At 33.8% G+C, this 19,330-nt stretch overlaps 3 protein-coding genes across 4 annotated transcripts; 1 reads left to right on the forward strand and 2 right to left on the reverse strand.

Moving 5' to 3' along the window:
* Positions 1-258: 258 nt before the first annotated feature.
* LOC129873101 (tRNA (guanine(26)-N(2))-dimethyltransferase 1-like) lies at positions 259-9,384 on the forward strand. Of its 2 annotated transcripts, XM_055948106.1 has the most exons (13): positions 259-555; positions 2,389-2,673; positions 2,769-2,856; positions 3,373-3,494; positions 3,714-3,853; positions 3,938-4,010; positions 4,306-4,394; positions 4,486-4,591; positions 6,836-7,048; positions 7,869-8,063; positions 8,210-8,287; positions 8,803-9,100; positions 9,204-9,384. In XM_055948106.1, the coding sequence occupies exons 1-13, from the start codon at positions 403-405 to the stop codon at positions 9,206-9,208; spliced, it is 1,845 nt and encodes a 614-aa protein (XP_055804081.1). In that variant the 5' UTR covers positions 259-402; the 3' UTR covers positions 9,209-9,384. The 2 variants fall into 2 exon arrangements, with proteins under 2 accessions (XP_055804081.1, XP_055804080.1); XM_055948105.1 differs by having other exon boundaries at positions 8,803-9,384.
* Positions 9,385-9,832: 448 nt separating this feature from the next.
* Positions 9,833-11,434, reverse strand: LOC129874063 (probable UDP-arabinopyranose mutase 1). Its single transcript, XM_055949287.1, has 4 exons — positions 11,101-11,434; positions 10,755-11,005; positions 10,379-10,547; positions 9,833-10,305 (listed from the first exon to the last, which is right to left on the reverse strand). Exons 1-4 carry the CDS (start codon positions 11,404-11,406, stop codon positions 9,964-9,966), a joined length of 1,068 nt encoding a protein of 355 aa, XP_055805262.1. The 5' UTR covers positions 11,407-11,434; the 3' UTR covers positions 9,833-9,963.
* Positions 11,435-15,794: 4,360 nt separating this feature from the next.
* LOC129875118 (cytochrome P450 85A1) lies at positions 15,795-18,897 on the reverse strand. Its single transcript, XM_055950548.1, has 9 exons — positions 18,592-18,897; positions 18,166-18,487; positions 17,925-18,074; positions 17,591-17,836; positions 17,415-17,501; positions 17,110-17,188; positions 16,369-16,475; positions 16,151-16,275; positions 15,795-16,058 (listed from the first exon to the last, which is right to left on the reverse strand). Exons 1-9 carry the CDS (start codon positions 18,780-18,782, stop codon positions 15,971-15,973), a joined length of 1,395 nt encoding a protein of 464 aa, XP_055806523.1. The 5' UTR covers positions 18,783-18,897; the 3' UTR covers positions 15,795-15,970.
* Positions 18,898-19,330: the final 433 nt, after the last annotated feature.

The raw sequence follows: 19,330 nt of genomic DNA on the forward strand, positions 1-19,330 counted from the left end.
CTATATTAATGTTTTGATTGTTTTTTTTTTTTCATGGTTCTTAAATCTACCTTTGTTAGGCCATAAACTTTAAAATATGAATTTTTGAAATTGTGAAGTTTTATTGCGACATGCATTTTATTACTTGGAAAAATTTAAAATTTTGTGAGTGAAAGTCTCAAAAATTCTTTTGATTATATTTTTTATGTCAAACATATTTAAAGATAAATTTTTAAAATCTGATTAAAAAAAAATCTAATAATTAAAAAGGGCTGCAACTGCCCAAACCCCAAATTGAGGAAGCACTAGGGTTTTTGTTCATGCTTAAAGTGTCCACTTTTCATTCCCTGCAAAATCCTTAAACCGTTCTTCTTTCTTTTGCCTCATTATCCCCGCAATTAGGCGTTCGTTCATTCCTCCATTATGTCAGAGGAAACAGTATCAATGGCGGTTGAGAATGAAGAAAAGAAGCAGAATGGAAATTCCTTTGATCTGAATGACTTCACCATCATCAAAGAAGGAGATGCTGAGATTCTTATGCATGCCAAAAATGAAGTCTTTTACAACAATTCCCAGGTCTTTAACAACAGGCTGTTTCTATGGTTCAAAGCTTTATATATGTTAATTACCTTGACTTATACGATTATATATGTAAGAGTTAACAAAAGAGTGACAATAGTTCCCTCATTTTCTATTGTTTTTTAATTACAAATTAGCATTTAGAAATTTAGGGAAAATTTCACGAGGTACTATAACAGCTAATTTGTGGATCTAATTTCATAGATACAAGATTGGAAGAGGGATAGGGATCAATTCTGCTTGAGTGCTTTCTTATTGAGAACCAACCATTTATATATTGTTGTTGTTTTCCTCGAAGATTACTATCCATCTAAAGTGTTGTCTTATTAGAGAATTAACCATTTGTACATCCATAAGTTTTTGGTAAGTTCTACAATTTCTAGAATGCGCAATGTCTCCAATGTAGGTGTTTCTTGGGTTATAGTTCTTGTAATGTAGGAGAGAGAGACAGAACAACATTGCCAAAAGTGAAAAGTATAGGAAAACATTAAGGTCAAACTCTGCTAGGAATTTAAACAGAAAGCACGTGCAATCTTTGGTGGAAAATCTGTAGATGAAGGAAAAAATAAAAAAGTTGTGTAGCTCTATTTATCACAAGACTAATCAAACATATCAATTTATAAATAAAACAATTGTATGGATCATGAAATTGACAAAAAACAACAACACTGTTCCTGGGGGTGTTTACCAGGACTAAGAAATAAAAGATCACAAGACCAGAAGTGATATTAGATACCAATCACATTTTGGGAAAATCTCAGTATTTCGTCTAAATGGAGCTTCTCAGGTGCTTGCCAGTCTCTCACGGAAAGTGCAGACTCAATTGCCATGGTGAGTGCAAAAACAAAAATTGTTTTCATTATGGTTTTACAGACGAAGATTACTTGGTACATCTGTATGCCAGAAAAGCCAAGAGGTCAACCAGACAAGTTTTACTACAATTACGTGAATGGCTTTTGGATAACATCCTTTTTCAAAATGTCATTCCTTTATCAAAATACATCCTCCTTCGGCTGTGTGTGGCTTCAACTGTAAACACAGCCCATCAAATAGTTAATTTTCAACATATTTTAGTTAATGATATACTGGTTATCACTACAAACGTCGAGATAATATTACAACAAAGGATGAATAAAAATACTGAGTTTGATTCAAAATCTTCATAATTCATCCCTTCATGAAGAATTTCCAAACCATTTGATCCTTTGCTCGACTCTATGCTGCATCTGACAGATTAATTGCATAAAGCCAACTTCTTTTTCTTATTATTTTTTTTGGTTAACTTTTTTCTTGGTGAAAAGGAGGTAATTGGGAACTATATTACATTTACTCATTTATTGGTGATATCAGGTATGTATCTACCGTGGTGTGAGTAAGTGTCCAACATGGGTACATTCAATTTTAGTAAATCTTTGGTGTATTACAACGGATCTTTGCAAATGTCAAACTTGCTACATGTGTAGACCTCCATGGGCTCAGAATGTAACTAGGACCATATTTTTAGGATAAACAGAGTTGTAGACATTTCCTTTCTTTTTGACTTTGTGACAGCTCGATTCATGGTAACTTACTCATGCAGGAATTTCCACTCAGTAAATATTTAGGACAGGGTAATTTAACCCTTTCAAGATGACTATTGGCAACTTGTACGCAAATATGTAGTCCTCGATGTTCTTGACATGCCACCCTGAACAATATTTGCTTGTATGGCACTTTGTGGTTTATTGATAGTGGTCAAAGTTACATCCCTTTATTCTCTACTCTATGTGGTAACATTTAAGGACAGTGGTAGCCACCTTATTTTAGCTCATCCAAAACTACCTGCAACAGGTGAATAACAGAGATATGTCTATAGCTGTTTTGAGGACCTTTATATCACAGCGAAAGCAAGAGCATGAAGCAATGTTGGCTAGACGAACCAAGGCTGGAAATAAGGTACCTGATGCTAAAGCGGAAAACCCAGGTGATTCAGTGCAGTGTAATGGTGAATCCAATGATGGATCTGAAGTCTTGAAAGATGCATCCCATGGTGAGTCATGTAGCATTCCGGAGGAACAGACTAAAAATCTACGGGGAAAAGGCCGAGAAGAACTAAAGCCTCCACGAGTTCTCGAGGTTTATTGCCATTTTTTGTTGATTATTAAAGATTTATCAGAAATGAGGTATCTGTGTGGTTGACCAACAGTTTTTCTTTCAATGTGACTTAACAGGCTCTCTCAGCTTCTGGATTGAGGGCTTTAAGGTATGCTCGTGAAGTAGAAGGAATTAGCCAGGTTGTGGCCCTTGACAATGATAAAGGTAATTCGGATTAGTCAATCAAATAATAGATGATAAATGGGCCGGTTTGAAAATAAATGAATTGCTGGTCGTAGATGTTATTCTTCTAAGACTTTCTATCTTAGTTTAGGTGGTGCTGCATAAAATGTCTATTGCTGTTACAACACTAACCCTCACTACCAACCATGGTAAAAGAAAAAGAAATGCATCTCTTGGGTCAAGAGATCAGTCACAAAGGTAAGAATGTCTGATGGAATGGACTTGAAACATCTACCTAAGAGTTTCGTTTTATATAAATCATTCAGGTACTGGCTTTACAGTTTAAGTATTAAAATGGTAAATTAATGCAAGGATACAAGTGGATTCCTTGTAGTCGTGATAATATGAGATAAAACCTGTGACATAATTCAGAGAATATTACGTAGCTTTAACCAACAGATTTACTTGTGTTGTTTAAAATCTCTGTATAATAACGTGATACAGATATTATTTGTAATGTTTGATCCAGTATTTGACTAGGTATTCCTTATGTCGCAGCCTCTGTGGAAGCTTGCAGGAGAAACATAAAATTTAATGGTTCAGTGGCATGCTCTAAGGTGGAGTCTCACCTTGCTGATGCGAGGGTTTATATGCTTACCCACCCAAACGAATTTGATGTGGTATGAATATACAATGAATTATCATATTTATATTCCTGTGCACCTGTAATGAGTGAAAGTTGTTCTTTGGTGCTGAATTAGTAAGTCAACCATGTGCAGGATATTTATTTTACACATTAAATTCCTTATCCTGGGGTTAAATTATGTGTCAAATAATTGTTTAAATATCTATTTCAAGCTGAGCTATCATTCATACATTTTCGGTTAGTGTTGTTTCAGGTTGATCTCGATCCTTATGGAGCACCTTCTGTGTTCTTGGACTCAGCAGTTCAATCTGTTGCTGATGGAGGGATGTTGATGTGTACCGCAACTGATATGGCAGTGTTATGTGCAGCAAATGGAGAAGTTTGCTATTCCAAGTAACCAAATAATCCCTTTGCTTCTGGCGTTACATAACTTTATTAGTCATTATATCTTGCTTACGTGATCTCATCTGCAACTAGATATGGCTCTTATCCTTTGAGAGGAAAATATTGCCATGAAATGGCTTTGCGGATCCTTCTTGCGTGTATTGAGGTACTTCATTTGTGAACTTTTTGTTTATAGTTATTTTAAGCAGTGAGTAATGATTTCTGGCTATATTCATGCAATTTCTTTCTTTACATACTTTTTTGCATTATTCTAAAACTAGCCGCTGCCCTTAGCATTTAGAAGTTTTACCAACAGAGTAGAAAAATCCGTCACTTATAATTTAATATTGAAATTAGAAGTATCATTAACTTCTTTTTGTTAAGTCTATATCCTAATAACGGGCGCTTCTTTAATTTTTCTTAGCTCTTAATTTTTTTGTTTGTTTGTTATTTTATTTCAGAGCCATGCAAATCGTTATAAAAGATATATAGTTCCGGTATTATCTGTTCAGATGGATTTCTATGTTCGCGTTTTTGTTCGTATATACACGTAAGTGTTTATCTTTCTACAATTTAGCCAATTTTTCATAGGTTATCAGTTTTCTCTCTACAGATGTGAGTTTTCTAATAATTGCTTGCAGTTCTGCAAGTGATGTGAAAAATACTCCTTTGAAGCTCTCATATGTCTATCAATGCACTGGCTGTGACTCATTTCATCTTCAGACAGTTGGGAGGACTATCTCAAAGGTATTTCTACATTCACAATCTTTGAATATCTTACTCGTACAAACTGGTTGTGATGGATTGACCAGCTTATACTCTAATCTAGATATCTTGGTAGATGAAAAAAAGGAGTGCCTAAAGATGCAGATTCATGGTGCTCACTAATGTTCTTCATCAGCCAATAGTCTCACAAGCTTTATGATGCTAGATGTAGTTGAACACATTTGGAATAACTACCATAAAACTAGAAAAGTAATTTGAAGATGGGGTTTCGAACAAAAGAAAAAGAACCTTGAACCATAATCATGACATGTTTTGGCTAGTTAGTTTTGCTAATATGCACCAGGAATTAGGGCTGGGCATAAATACCGAACCGAACCGAACCGATTTTTTTCGGTTTCGGTTGTAACTTCGGTTTTTCGGTTCAGTTTACGGAAACACAATTTTTGTGTTTCGGTATTTCGGTTTAACCAAAATTTACGCACTAGTACATTGTACAATATACATACTATATTAAGTCTAGTCTATTAGTATCATTAGATATTTTAATTATTAAATACTTTTATAATTATTCCCTTTCTACCCTTAGCAGCACATTTAGTGTCATTAGATAGTTTCATTTTTCTTTACTTGTTAAATCTTAAATTAAAAGCATGCACATTTGCAATTTGTAAATTGCAGCCAGAAAGGCACGAAATTGCTGATTGCATATGTAGTCTGATTAGATATAATATAATTTCAGTTATGTATGCAAAAAATGTAAGAAGTGAAATTAAAGCAACTTCCAAACGAATAGCATATATATGGTTAGGTCCGATTCCAACAATGTAAAAACATGAATAGCAATAGTAACAAGTTGGAAAGTTTCATGTAACAGTCCAAAATATACACAATTGGTGCAGCACATGCACATCATCTACTGTTAGTTATATAACATGGCGGATCACTTAATTAACTTGTGGGGACCAACTAATTAATACTGTATAATAAAATATAGTCAAAGTTAAATAATTTTAATTTTTAAGAGTTTTTTTTTCATGGTACGAGCTATCTATATATAATGTAGTAGCCATAGTACTTGTAAAAAATCATATAATATAAAATCTAAAAAAATCCATTAAACAAGCCCATAACACAAAAAACCGAATTAAATAAACCAAACCAAACCGAATCGAATTACAAAAAATCGAACTGAACCGAATTGATTCGGTTCAGTGTTCGGTACAACAAATACATAAACCGAAAACCGAAATAAAAAAACCGAACCGAATTACCAAATACCCAACCCTACCAGGAATTGCAAGAATGACTTCTGGGACCCTCATTATTGGAGGAGGAACACCAACTACCTGTATTTGTGCATACTGCTAGGTTTTATTCTTGTTCTGAATGAAATGGGGCGTGGAAAAAACTTAACAGGGTACAAAACATAGTTTTCTGATAGGTTCTTGGTAGCCTTACCTTAGAGTTATAAAATTGAGCTTTTTCCTGCTTTCGTTCAAAGAGATCTCTAGAAGAAGTTACTAGGACAGGTGTACAAATGGCAACTCCGAACGTCACACATCCCCCCAATCTTCTGTTTAGGTGGCCCCAGGGAGATCCAACTAAGGTAAGGAACATGTTTCTAATATAAATTCGATCTCCACTTGGAATCAGGGCAAGCGCCTACGAAAAGATTGCTTGAATTTAAGAAAAGGTCGTTATAACCCAACACTTCCTTGACTGTGTGAAAATTCTTTCCTCAAGTCTTGTCATATCCTACCAAAGCAATGCTTGGACCTCAGGTGGATTGTTGGTTCTAGTGATATATGCTTTGGAGGATGGAGTGCCACTCGTTTAAGATAAAGCTTAGATGCTGCATTTTGTTATCTAAATTCACAGAATTTATTTTTCCTCGCTCAATGAAGAACATACATCAATTTTTCCTTGCTTAATGAAGAAGATAACCTCAAGAAAATAGATGATTTTTATCAACTTTAGCAAGCTCCAAGATCGGCTGTTCTGTTACTGCTATTGTAGCGCGATCTAAATCCTATTTGCATGCTTGTTTCTTCAATTTTTCTTTCTTTCATGTCGTTACCAGAATGATGACCTGCTAGGAAGTTGGAGGAATCCCTTCGGATTCTTGTATGTTCATTGGGGAAGTCTCTCCTCTTTGCCTTAGATCATGAGTTCAGTTTGTCGTACCTTTTAATCCTTAGTAGATACTGTTTTAATCCATATTTTCAAATATGAAAATTTATATATTTATTTTTTCTACTTATTTAGAATAACAGTGTCAGATACCTCCCTGGATTTGGCCCTGCGATTCCTCAAGAGTGTAGTGATTGTGGTAAGAAATTCAACATGGGTGGACCCATTTGGTCTGCCCCCATTCATGATCAAGAATGGGTAGCTGCGATGCTTGCAAATGTGAAATCAATGAAGGAACGTTATCCTGCTTATGAGCGGATCTCTGCTGTGTTGACAACTGTATCAGAGGTGTGGTTTGCCTTAAAATTTATATTATGCTCATTTCAATTCTGTTCATAAGGCTGTTTCTTTCTCTATTCCTTTTAAATGTATCCAGAATATGTTACATAATTTAAAGAAATAAAAACTGCTTGAAGTTTTTGGCAAATTAAACTGGCAATTACATCTTTTTTCACTTTTGGCTGATTTAGTGTTAACTCTTTTCCAATGATAGGCACAAAAACCTTTTCTTCATGTTTTTACGGGGAGTGTTTCCGGGGTAAAGGAACAAACAATCCTCTGAGCATATGTCATTCAATTGTTCCTATCCTGATGAATGTAATTCTGCACAGGAGGAAATCCTTAGTATTGCTACATCTTTTCTTTTCGTTTTGGTATAACAATTATGCCAATTGTTGAAGAAGTATTGCATAATAGTGAAAAAGGTAGCTATTCACAATTAGACATCACAAATTGGTCGATAGCACTTTACCTGCTCTAATGGCCACAAATGTAAAGCTTGATCTTGTAATGGGGCTTCTGACATGTTCAACGAAATATAAATCCAGTTAGCGAAGTTAGTTCTTCAATCTACTCACAGTTCTACGTTGATGAATTTGACAAGTCATGGAGTGACTTCTGGTACAGCAGCCCAAATTTTTTTGGGGTGAAGAAACTTTTTTTCTTCACGAAGGATTTGGCGACATTACTTATTCAGTGAAGATCATATTGATGAGCATTAGTTTAATCAGTTATTTATTCAGTGCAGATCATATTGATGAGGAACAGTTTAATCAGTTATTTTCTGTGGACGTTTTTTAAACGCTGATCAAAGAGTGTGCTTTTGCAGGAACTACCTGATATTCCTCTGTTTCTTAGTTTGCACAATCTCTGTGCAACACTGAAATGCACTTCTCCCTCAGCAGTAATATTTCGCTCGGCCGTGATCAACGCAGGATATCGCATATCAGGGACTCATGTGAATCCTTTGGGGTTGAAAACAGATGCTCCTATGCATGTCATTTGGGATATCATGCGTTGCTGGGTAAGTTTTAATCGTTTACTTGTTTTTGGCAGTTCTTGCTTGATGTTCTTAGTAGTAGCTTAAAACATGCATTTGCTTGTTTCATATCTTGACAATAACACATCCTTCTCCATCTACCATCTGGGCTGACAATGTTCTATTTGCAGGTCAAAAATCATCCCGTGAAAGCTCAACCATCTGACCAGTCTGGAAGTGTGATTCTTGCTAAGGAGCCAGTTCTGCAGGTGAACTTTAACCTTCTCGAAGTGTGTCCTTATTTTACTGCATCATTATCACCTGGCATATAGGGTACTTTTTGGTCCAAACTACAGTGAATTTAGACATATAAAGGTGTATAAGATAAGGACATATATGAATGTTAGATTCTGGTCCTCTATTCTTAATCCTGTACCCGTTGACTATTGTCTCCTTGACTTCAATATCTGGGTATCATTTTATGTATAAGATATCACCACAAGTCAATGGAGATTTGGTTCTGGTTCTGCAAATCCATCTTTTGCACTAGTCACTATATTTATTTATTTTTAAAAAAACTAAATTTACCACTAGGCTTGTCCTTTCACTGAGGTCAGTGATTTTGAAGCAACACCCACATGCCTATCATGAAAACTCTTGCTATTTGTACACACAAGCTGTTTACATGTGTTTACTTGTATGATAACTAACTTTTTATTTACAATCAAGAATATAATCTTTTGATTCTCATATCTGGAATATTGATCTTGGTGTGATATTACAGGCTAATTTTTCTCGGGCTGTAGCATCCCTTAGCCAGGCACAAGCCAAGAAGGTCGCTCGTTTCCTCCCTAATCCAGAAAGGAATTGGGGTCCAAAACTAAGGGCAGGTCGACAGATCACCAGCAAGCACGTGTCTCTTTTGGGTCCTAAAGCATTGAATGCAATTAACAACCATGAGAATGGCGAGGGTAGTAACCATGAGAATGGTGAGGGTAGCAACCATGAGAATGGTGAGGGTAGCAATCATGAGAATGGTGAGGGTAGAAACCATGAGGATGTCGAGGAGCCTGTTGCCAAGCGTAAGAAGACCGAAGAATCTGATTCATAACTTATATATATTGGCCAAATGTCTGCAGTATTTACTCCATCATAATCTATCTCTTCTGCTGCATTTTCTTGCAGATTGAGATCCATCCTCTCTCTGATATTGTGAAAATGCCTATCGATAATGGGGAGGATTTTATCCTTCTTTATCTGTCAGTCCGTTTTAATTTTTAAAGGCTGTAGGGCTATTTATTTTTATTTTGTTTGTCCCTTTTTGCCTTTATTTCAATCTTAGTTAAAGTTTGTGTTGTCTATTTGATCTTCCTTGCCAACAAACATTAGTTAATTTTTCTTCTGATGCTTGACGTTTAAAGTTGCAATCTGTTTTGTCTAGTGTTCATGGTAGTGACTGGTTATATCTAAAAATTTGTTCATGAGAATACTTAATTAGCATATCTAACTGAATATTGATGTAGGATTAGTAAGTTCTAAACATGCAAAAATGGTCCATTATTTTAATAATTGTTCCTAGATTAATCAGATAGTCCAAAAGCAAGATGGTGGAAAGCAATAATTTTCTTCCGACAGGTTTTGTAGGAAAGTGACGTAAATTAAAATTTTCATCTGATCTTCGCACCAAAGTGAAAGATCTTATGGTTTATTACAGTTTACACAAATTAAAGGAGGATACACCAACTATAGACTTCCCCTATAACTCCCAAGTTCATTAGCCCTGCCTTGGGCATCTCCCAAGTTCGGAGGGGCGGTGTATACACGGCTTGAGAACGAATTCACTGCCATATGTTTAAAAAGGATACAAACGACAACATTACATAAATCCAAAGTTATAAAATACTGCAAGTAAACAAAAAAGTTACAGAAAAAGCTATGAAATAATTTATTTGGAAGCAACATTAGTAACTTTGGCAGAGTCTTTAGTAGCAGGATTGAGCTCATCCCAAGCCTCAATCCAAGTGACCATAGCATCAGCAAGCTTCACAAAATAAGGATCTATTTTCCCAAGTTTTTCATTAACCTGCTTGGCCATTTCCACGTAGCATTTCTGGACAGTAGTTGACTCTTTGGACAGGTTCATTTGCTGGAAAAATGGAATGATTTCTTCTTGCCAGAATATTCCATTGTACTCTTTCTTCAGGTTCACAAATGGATTGCTAGCCTTGCTGTGGTAGATGTAGGGTAATCCAGTCTTGATACCCAATCCCAAGTGATCACATATAACCTGCATATTCGTTAAGAATTTAAGTTTTATGCACTAACATGTTAAAATATCCACATAATAACAAGTGGCGAACCTTGCAGCACCAACCAGCCCACATATCGTCATAGCGTCCAATAGGCTGTCCATCTCCCATGAGACCAAAGTACATAGCTGGACCAATAAGGTCACGGTCAAATGCCAGATTCATACCACACATTGGGAATAGAGTACCCTTTGGGATTGTCAACACCGTATCAACATATCTGTCCATAGGATTTCAAGCAGAAGCGAAATTCAGAATTAAAACTTAATAATTTTTATCTTTTAAAGTTCCCAACATTGAACTCATACTACTTTTGACATTGTGGATACTAATTAAATTGCATTAATTAGAACCCTTAAAATTATTCGTATTGTCAATGTATATAAGTGAAATTCGTTAAAAAAAAAAATGAAATAAGGAGAGAGACCTAGTATTCCTCTCGAGTGGCTTGACAAGTTGAGTAGGTGCATCATAATCAGGTATGTTGAGCCAGAGGCCATGAGAGACTGCAGTTGAGACACCCTCACGTAGGCTAAAAGGGTATCCACGCACAAAATCAGCACCATCTCTGAATGGATCATAAAGTGTGTTGAAGAAATAGGGAGTTGATGGGCAAAGAAGGTTCTTTATGTGTTGTTCCAATGCATTGATATCTTTCCCACTTGGATCCTTTGCAACCTATGAATTCAATTTGTGCAAAACAAACAAGTCAAAATATAAAAGCTAAAAACACGATATATAATACAGGAATTCAATAAAGTGAGATGTCTCACGAAGCAATCATCGTCAATGGTGTAAATATATTTCTTCTTGGAGACCATATAACCAAAGCAACGACAAGCCGAATCTTTGAATGAGATGCAAGAAGCCCTCGGGCCCAAAATCTTGTTAATGTCATTACGGTTGTATAGCTCATAATCAAAACCATCAGGAACCTTAATAGTCTTTGAAGGGTCGCCATCTTGTACAATAATTAGATGATATGGCTCAAAAAATGGCCTCCACATCTCAAGAAAATCCAAATTTCTAATTGTTGGTATCACAATGTCTAGCTCATCTTTCAGAGGAACAGTAGCCATTTTGAGAGAATTGATGTACAAATATTTTTCAATTCTGCTTGTATTATATAGCAATGGGAAGAATATATTTAGTGAGAAATGAAGACAAATGGGAAGAGCTTTTATACATTGAGAGTCAGAGTAAAGGGTGATGACACGTGTGGGGTGTGGAAAAAGGTTATTGTTACTGACTTTGTCAAAAAAACATGCAATGCCGTCCCGTACTCGCCGTTATTGGCAACATGGCCTCATACACATATATCCATGATTGTTCAAGTTTTATTTATTTTATGAAATAAAGTTATTCAAATGATATTTATAAATAAGTTTATTTAAAATATAAAGTAAGTTGATTCCACAAATAATTATTTACTCACCGTATATAAAATTTAAACTATCAGCGACATATCTGCATGGGGCCATGTTGCTACTAACCGGAGTACAAAGACAAGCATTGCATACTTTTGACAAAGTCAGTAATCATATCCTTATATATGAATTTTTTCAGGAAAGAAATTTAAAATTTGGAATTCGTTTGCTATACTCAACTTTCTTAACATGTCTCTTTTGCATTTTTAATCTAACCATCACAATGAAGAATTCTACTATTTCGTTGACTCACTTTTACTTGCTATTATATTTTTTAAAAAAATTACTGTCTATTTTAATATATCAAAAAGAAGGTTAATATTTTTTTAAATTTTTATCCTTATCATTAACTATTTAATTTTATCCTTATCATTAGGATGATCAAGGACATGTATGAGGGTGCCAAAACCAGGACAAGGAGAGTAGGAGGGGACTCAGATCACTTTTCAGTTGTGATGGGGTTGCATCAAGGATCAGCTCTTAGTCCGTTTTTATTTGCCTTGGTGATGAATGGATTGACGCGACAAATTCAAGGTGAGGTGTCATGGTGTATGCTTTTTGCGGACGACGTAGTCCTAATCGATGAGACTCGTAGCGGAGTTAACGCTAAGCTGGAGGATTGGAAACATACTTGGAGTTTAAAGGGTTTAAGTTGAGTAAGACCAAGACAGAAAGCAAGTTTAGTGAGATACCTCAAGAGGTTGACGCGGAAGTTAAGCTTGGTGATCAGGCCATCCAAAAGAAAAGTAGTGTCAAGTACCCTGAGTCTATCATGCAAGGCAGCGAGGAAATTGACGATGATGTCACACATCGTATTGGGGCAGGATGGATGAAATGGAGGCTCGCTTCCGGTGTGCTATGTAACAAGAAGGTGCCATCACAACTTAAGAGCAAGTTCTACAAAGTGGTGGTTAGACCGGCTATGTTATATGGGACGGAGTGTTGGCCAGTTAAGGTCTCTCACATTCAAAAGATGAAATTTGCCGAGATGAGAATGTTGAGATGGATGTGTGGGCATACCAGGAGTAATAGGATTAGAAATGAGGCTATTCGGGAAAAGGTAGGAGTGGCCTCAGTGGAAGACAAGATGCGGAAAGTGCGACTTAGATGGTTTGGGCATGTGAAGAGGAGAGACATAGATTCCCCAATGCGGAGGTGTGAGAGATTGGGCATGGATGGTTTCAGAAGAGGTAGGGATATGCCGAAGAAATATTGGGGAAAGGTGATTAGACATGTCATGACGCAGTTACAGCTTACCGAGGACATGACCTTAGATAGGAGGGTGTGGAGAACACATATTAGGATAGAAGGCTAGTACAAAGTATCGTTATACTTCTTTATTAGTAGGCGCATTAGCAAACTATAATTTCTTGTACTCTGATTTCTGTTATTATATATTACTCTCTGTACTTTGATTATTATATTTTATCTGGGTCGCTTTCGTTATTTGCTTTCATATAACGCTTTGAACTTCTTGTACTTCTTAGTAGTATCTAATCTCTTTTTATGCTTTTATTGAGCCGAGGGTTTCTCGGAAATAGCCGTCCTACCTTGGTAGGAGTAAAGTCTGCGTACACTTTACCCTCTCCATACCCCACGTTGTGAGATTTTACTGGATTGTTGTTGTTGTATCCTTATCATTAACCATTTATTTTCAAATCATTTTTCAAGTCCACTAAAACTATACCTAATTAATATGGATATCATAATTAATTGGTTTAGGTGCTTTCCTTTTTTGGGACCAGATTCTTGTTTTTGGTTCCTTCTTGTTTTTCAATAAAGGCCTGCTTAATTTTAAAAAAAGAAAGATATCATAATAAAAAATATACTCAATTAATTATTTCTTAAGATATATACAAAAATTTATTATGAACAAATAAATGTGAAACGAAAAATAATAATTAAAAAGTTAAAGCTTGGGGTATACATTTTCAAAGAGATACGTAAAGTTTAAAGTTTTTAAGCCAAGTGTTGAGATTAAGGAAAGGTGGTTGAGCAGTTCCATTAATTTATAAAAATCTCATAACACAATCAACATTAAAAATTAGTGAAAAAATATATATATCCAGCCAAGTCCGAAAGAACAGCAAAATTTTGTTAAGCCATAAAAAAGTATTGCCATATATTTTGTAGCAAGCTACTTTTAATTGAGAAAAAAAAAAGAATCCTATATTTGTGGTTAGCTTGAATTCCGGAAAATTGAGTTTATTGAATAATTTGAAGAAAAAAAAACAATTGTACATATTTCTCTAACAAATAGATAATTCTTTTTCTTTTCAATCTATGAAAATTATTTATTTTCTCGCGAATCAGCCCAAAAAATTCAAAATGCCCATCGTGGAGGATGAAGATCAAAAAGTAGACACCATGGAAGTCATAATATTTGAGTCCGAATGTGTGGAGTGTATTTCTTAACTTCACTATATATGCTCAACTCAATATCCACAGACAATAACGAAAGTTTTGTTTCTAATGGGATGTTGATGACCCCATTATTCTCTAGTATTGAAGGAGTATCCAGTACCTAAAGAGCCACATATCCTAATTTTGACTAATTGGAAGAGCACAAAAGTTATTTCTCTACTTCATCCTTCATCCAACAAAATCAATAAGTTCAACCTTTTATTTTTTAAAAAATATGGTATAAATAACATGAGGGGTGAACAATTCTAAAAAATAATGTATCATTAATTTTGATATATTAGTTATAAAAAAATCTCAAAATGATAAAATATCATTTAGGATCATAAGTTTAAAAAGACTATTGTACAAATTCTATAAAAAAATTGTAATACTATATTTATATATATATGGAGGAGGTGAACTCATTAACAATAAGTATATAGTGGTTATTCATCAATTATACACTATATATTCAATATATAATATAGATAAGTAAGATATATTTATTTTAAATTGACCTAAATGTGGAAGTTTGGCAAGTTGGTGGGTCTTAATTTATCCCTTAAAAGTAGGCTTAAATTACTAATTATAATATAAAGTAAATAATCGCTAGAATGATTTTCTAATTTGTTTTTCTGGAGTAATAAAATAAAAATAGGTTTATTATCAATTTATTGTTAATATTAAGAATGTCTGAATAAAATTACTTATTTTATTTTTACTAGACTAGACTCTACGTTTGAAGGTAGTACTCCCGAAAGATATAAAGCATTTAGGAATTTAAAATAGTAATATTATTATTTATAAAATAAATAAATTATTCTAATTAAAAGAATGCTAGCCATTTACTTGTCATACATTATCTTGGATGTTGTAGTAAAAATATTATTTATTAATCTGAAAATTTAAGTTGTTTATTAGATAGTTTTTCTTTATTTATTTTTTATATAAATTTTGTACCTTTTTTTAGGAAAATCTTCAATATTATTTTAAATAAATAAAATTCACTACTAAAAATTTGGAGCCCTTTAATAACTTTGACCCTTGGGCCACTTCTGCTAATTTTTAGTCACTACTAAAAATTTGAAGCCCTTGGGCCCTTTGTTAATGGGCTTCGAATATGTGTGGGCCGGTCAACATTAATCTAAGGAAAACTTACATAAATATACAATATTAAGAAAATATTTAACATTTATAGCAATAAAAAAATAATTTCACTGAACACTTCTAATACATTTATAATACATATTGCAGAGAACTATTTATAAAACATATATAATACAAGTTTTATAGATGGATAATACATTTATCACATATTTTAATAGACTTATAATACATTATGTTAGTTTCTTACTACACAAACATAATATATATTTTAAAACACTTACTTATAATACATTTATATTGTATGCATAATTCACTTTTAATACAAGTATAGATTTATCATAATATTGCTACAAATAGTAATAAATAAAAAATATCGCTAAAATCAATAATTAATTTTTAAAAAGCACTCAATCAAGTAATTTTTCCTTAATCTAATGGTCTTTCACTTTCTAATCGACATTTTTTTGCGTTGGTTCTTTAATGATTTCGTTTTATTCATTTATTGCCTTTTTTTCCTTTATGACAATTGCGTAGAAGTAATTGACAGTGTACAAGATTGATCACCTCTACAAAAAAAATTGTGTTTAATTCGTCATTATGTTAGTGGGAATATTAAGTTGTACATCCCATGTTACTCTTAGCTTTGCATCCTACAAATCTCTCTTTTTTTTGAACTTTTTTTCTCTGTACATTCATGATTTGATAGTTAGTTAGTTGAAACTCTAATCCGTAGACCATTTGGTGCTTCAACTCTTGGAAACTTCATCAGTTTATCTCCTCCTACTTCTTCCCATCTGCATAAAGCATAACACAACAACATTTAGTAACATATCGATACGCTATAAAATTTATATATGTTAAAGTATATAATCTATTTGTTAGTTACCTGTATTTTGTTACGAAGTAATGAAGAAATGTAGAAATTTCTGCTACACCAAGTTCCTTTCCAGGACATTGTCTAGTACCACCTCCAAATACCAAGAATGAATTTTGGTGTTCCAGGCTCTTATCCTATAATTAGGAGCGTAATTATTTGTTAACTCCGATTTAAAAAATTAAATTAAGCATAATTTGTTTGGGTGCGCGTAATTCAACAACACTAACCATCCATCTCCAAGGATTGAATGTATATGGATCAGGATAAAGCCTTGGATCGTAATTCAACTCCCTCGTGTATACGTATATTCTCCATCCTTTAGGAATGATGTATCCTAAAAAAATACACATAAAAAAATTAATAATAAGACCAACTATACAAATATTTCTTTTCAAGACAGACTTTAAAGCATCTACTTAAAAGAAAAAAAATGTTCAAAGTTATGATTTAAATTGCTTTTTTAATGATACAATCAAAAAATCGCACAAGTCGGCCTTTTTTTTTAATGATAGAAAATAATATTAGGGAATTGTACTTTCCCAAAAAGTTTAGAGACGACACATGGGTCAGGAAGGGAAACTGTATAGGCTGGAATGGTAGGTGTGCCATGTGGATCGTGGTATTAGAGGGTCCATAACACAAAAGATGATCATATACTATATACATCTATTATTATTTTAAAGATTTTAATGAGTCTAAATGAGAAGAATATTGTACCCGCACTGACACTCATAATTTCAGCAAATCACTCAAAACATAACAAATATATAATGAATTTAAGTTATATGTACCGTAAATATAAAGGAATATCTATCATACCATTAGATCATTTTTACTTGTTATAATAAATAGATTATTTTACTTTTAAGGAAGCTGGTATGTAATGATCGTGGAGGTTTTTTATATATGGACGACGTATAAAAACTTGAAACATAATATGCATGTGATTTTCCCCATATAATACTTACCATTTATTTCCATATCTTGAGTTGTTTTTCTCAGAACCCCATTTACTATTGTTGCTAACCTGGAGGTCTCTAAAATCACCTGCAAAAGCAAAAATATATATATTGATTCAATTTGCTGACCATTCATCAGTTGACAAACTGTTCCATCTCAATTAATGATTTATCTTATATACACTAAAATGTAACAATTTTTTTTAATCTATCGATGTAATTTAACGTGTTATATAAGATTGTCTAATTTAAATTTTCGGTTATCTTTCACTGACCTGTTGTTTTTAAAAGATACAACATATATAGACACTTACAGCTCGTGTGAACCGCATTGACTTGTAATCATTGTAATCGATAGGATCCTCAGGTTTTTTCTTTTCTCTAATTGCCATGTGTTCTTTCTGCAGAAATACAAAAATCAAGGTTATAAATTAAGAAAAATTAAAACAGTAATGTAGTTTAATTAATTGCTGTTTAGTTGTGGCCTTACTCTAAGTTCTTCAAGAACTTTTGGATGATCATGAAGATATTTGACAGCCATCATAGAAGTAGTGGAAACAGTTTCATATCCAGAGTACAAAATAGTTATGATTAAATCAATCATCTCATCATCTGTTAATTTGAATCTATTTGCTTCTTCATTCATCAGGTAACCAAGCATATCGTGTTGAATTTGCTTTGAAGCTCTTCTTTCTTCTATGAGTGTTCTTAGTAGGTTCACAATTATTTTCCTTGCCTGAAAGACATTTATCTTAACTATTTAGATACGCTATGAAAGCGTGTATAACATGTTAAATTACACTGATAGTATCGCGAAATTTTACCTGAAATCCGCGATGGTAGTTGGTGTTGGGAAGGTTGATAGGTAGTGAAAGTGTGCCTAGTACTAACTTGAAGAATTCGGGCATGAATTCTTGAGCTAAAGAGCTAGATTCAATCCCAGCAATTTGTTTCAATGATGATAGAAATGCCATCTATAGGAAAACTCAGATTAGAACAGAGTAAAAAACAGATACTTTGTTTTTTTTGTCAAATAAATTTATTAAGAGTTACGGACTGACTGACCTTATTGGTTTTTTCTTGAATGTCAATGACTTTGTTATCCCAATTGGTCAAGTGGGATCTCATGAACTCATCAATTTTGGGCAAAAGTTGATCTCTGATCATTGTAGGGCTAATTAGAGATAACAATGCACCCCTCATGTACTTGTGAGCTGAACCATTGACAGCTGCAATATTACATTTTCCTAAAATGTCTAGCATAGATTGTGGGTATCCTGGGACCAGTCCTTTTGCTTCATTCACCAATATATATCTATTCAACTCTGGATCCATTGAAACTATTGTTGGACAACCAAGTATGTGTGATTTGAAAAAACTCCCAAATCTGGTACACAATAAAATTTTAATCAAAATTAGAGTTACATAGTGCTATCAAATGATTGAACAACGGGGAGCAAAAGGATGTAATGACTTATGAGTTGATTTTACCTGGCTCTTTGGCTTTTCATGAAACTTGGGCCAAGTTTAAGAAACTCAGTAGTTTCACCAAAAAGTGGCCAACCCATAGTACCAGGGGGCAAGTTTTTGTTGTTATACTGGACTTGGTTCCATCTTAATAAAGCAGCACAAAAGATGCATAGGCCAAAAAAGGAAGCAAGAAAAACTAAGAAGAAGGCCATTGATGCAACTTAAAATCCACAAGAAGCTCCAACCACCTCACAGACAGAGTAGTCTAAATGGTATGGACTTCCTTCCTTTATTACTTCACAGAGAGACCTTTAAGTCATAATAGCTGGCCAAGCGTGTGCTCTGTTTATATAGACTCTCATAGATGAGGAGGAGATGGGTATTTCGTCTTTAAAAGGACCAAGGGACCACTAAGGTTGTGGTTGGATGGTTTATTCCGCCGTTCTTAATCAAATGATTTAAAGTCTGATTAATCTGTAAGTCTAAAAAACATCTCCTCAGCAGTTGCTCATATGTAAAATGGTGATTAATTGAACATCATTCATCAAAATATTATATTATATATAAAAAATTGTATAAAATATATAAATTAATCTATATTAAAATTCTTGAATACTTTTAATAAAAAATTTAATTTCGCCACCGTTTCTTAAATGAACTTATGTTACACGAATATAAGCTAGTCCAAATATTGAATAATACAAATTTTGATTAATTAGACTAGTGATTTTTTGAATAGATAAATCGGAAAAAAAGAAAA

The sequence above is a fragment of the Solanum dulcamara genome, chromosome 11 (genome assembly GCF_947179165.1).
Source record: "Solanum dulcamara chromosome 11, daSolDulc1.2, whole genome shotgun sequence".
NCBI lineage: Eukaryota > Viridiplantae > Streptophyta > Magnoliopsida > Solanales > Solanaceae > Solanum > Solanum dulcamara.

What these genes read in the sequence shown, in the direction of transcription:
- LOC129873101 (XM_055948105.1), top strand. Translation starts at nt 403, where the DNA reads ATGTCAGAGGAAACAGTATCAATGGCGGTTGAGAATGAAGAAAAGAAG. An exon ending in ACCCAAACGAATTTGATGTG is followed by an intron (nt 3,495 to 3,713) that starts GTATGAATATAC and finishes GTGTTGTTTCAG; the next exon opens with GTTGATCTCGATCCTTATGG. An exon ending in GGAGAAGTTTGCTATTCCAA is followed by an intron (nt 3,854 to 3,937) that starts GTAACCAAATAA and finishes ATCTGCAACTAG; the next exon opens with ATATGGCTCTTATCCTTTGA.
- LOC129874063 (XM_055949287.1), bottom strand. Translation starts at nt 11,406, where the DNA reads ATGGCTACTGTTCCTCTGAAAGATGAGCTAGACATTGTGATACCAACA. An exon ending in CCATTGACGATGATTGCTTC is followed by an intron (nt 11,006 to 11,100) that starts GTGAGACATCTC and finishes TTGAATTCATAG; the next exon opens with GTTGCAAAGGATCCAAGTGG. An exon ending in CCACTCGAGAGGAATACTAG is followed by an intron (nt 10,548 to 10,754) that starts GTCTCTCTCCTT and finishes TCCTATGGACAG; the next exon opens with ATATGTTGATACGGTGTTGA.
- LOC129875118 (XM_055950548.1), bottom strand. Translation starts at nt 18,782, where the DNA reads ATGGCCTTCTTCTTAGTTTTTCTTGCTTCCTTTTTTGGCCTATGCATC. An exon ending in ATGAAAAGCCAAAGAGCCAG is followed by an intron (nt 18,488 to 18,591) that starts GTAAAATCAACT and finishes ATTGTGTACCAG; the next exon opens with ATTTGGGAGTTTTTTCAAAT. An exon ending in CAATGCGGTTCACACGAGCT is followed by an intron (nt 17,189 to 17,414) that starts GTAAGTGTCTAT and finishes TTGCTTTTGCAG; the next exon opens with GTGATTTTAGAGACCTCCAG.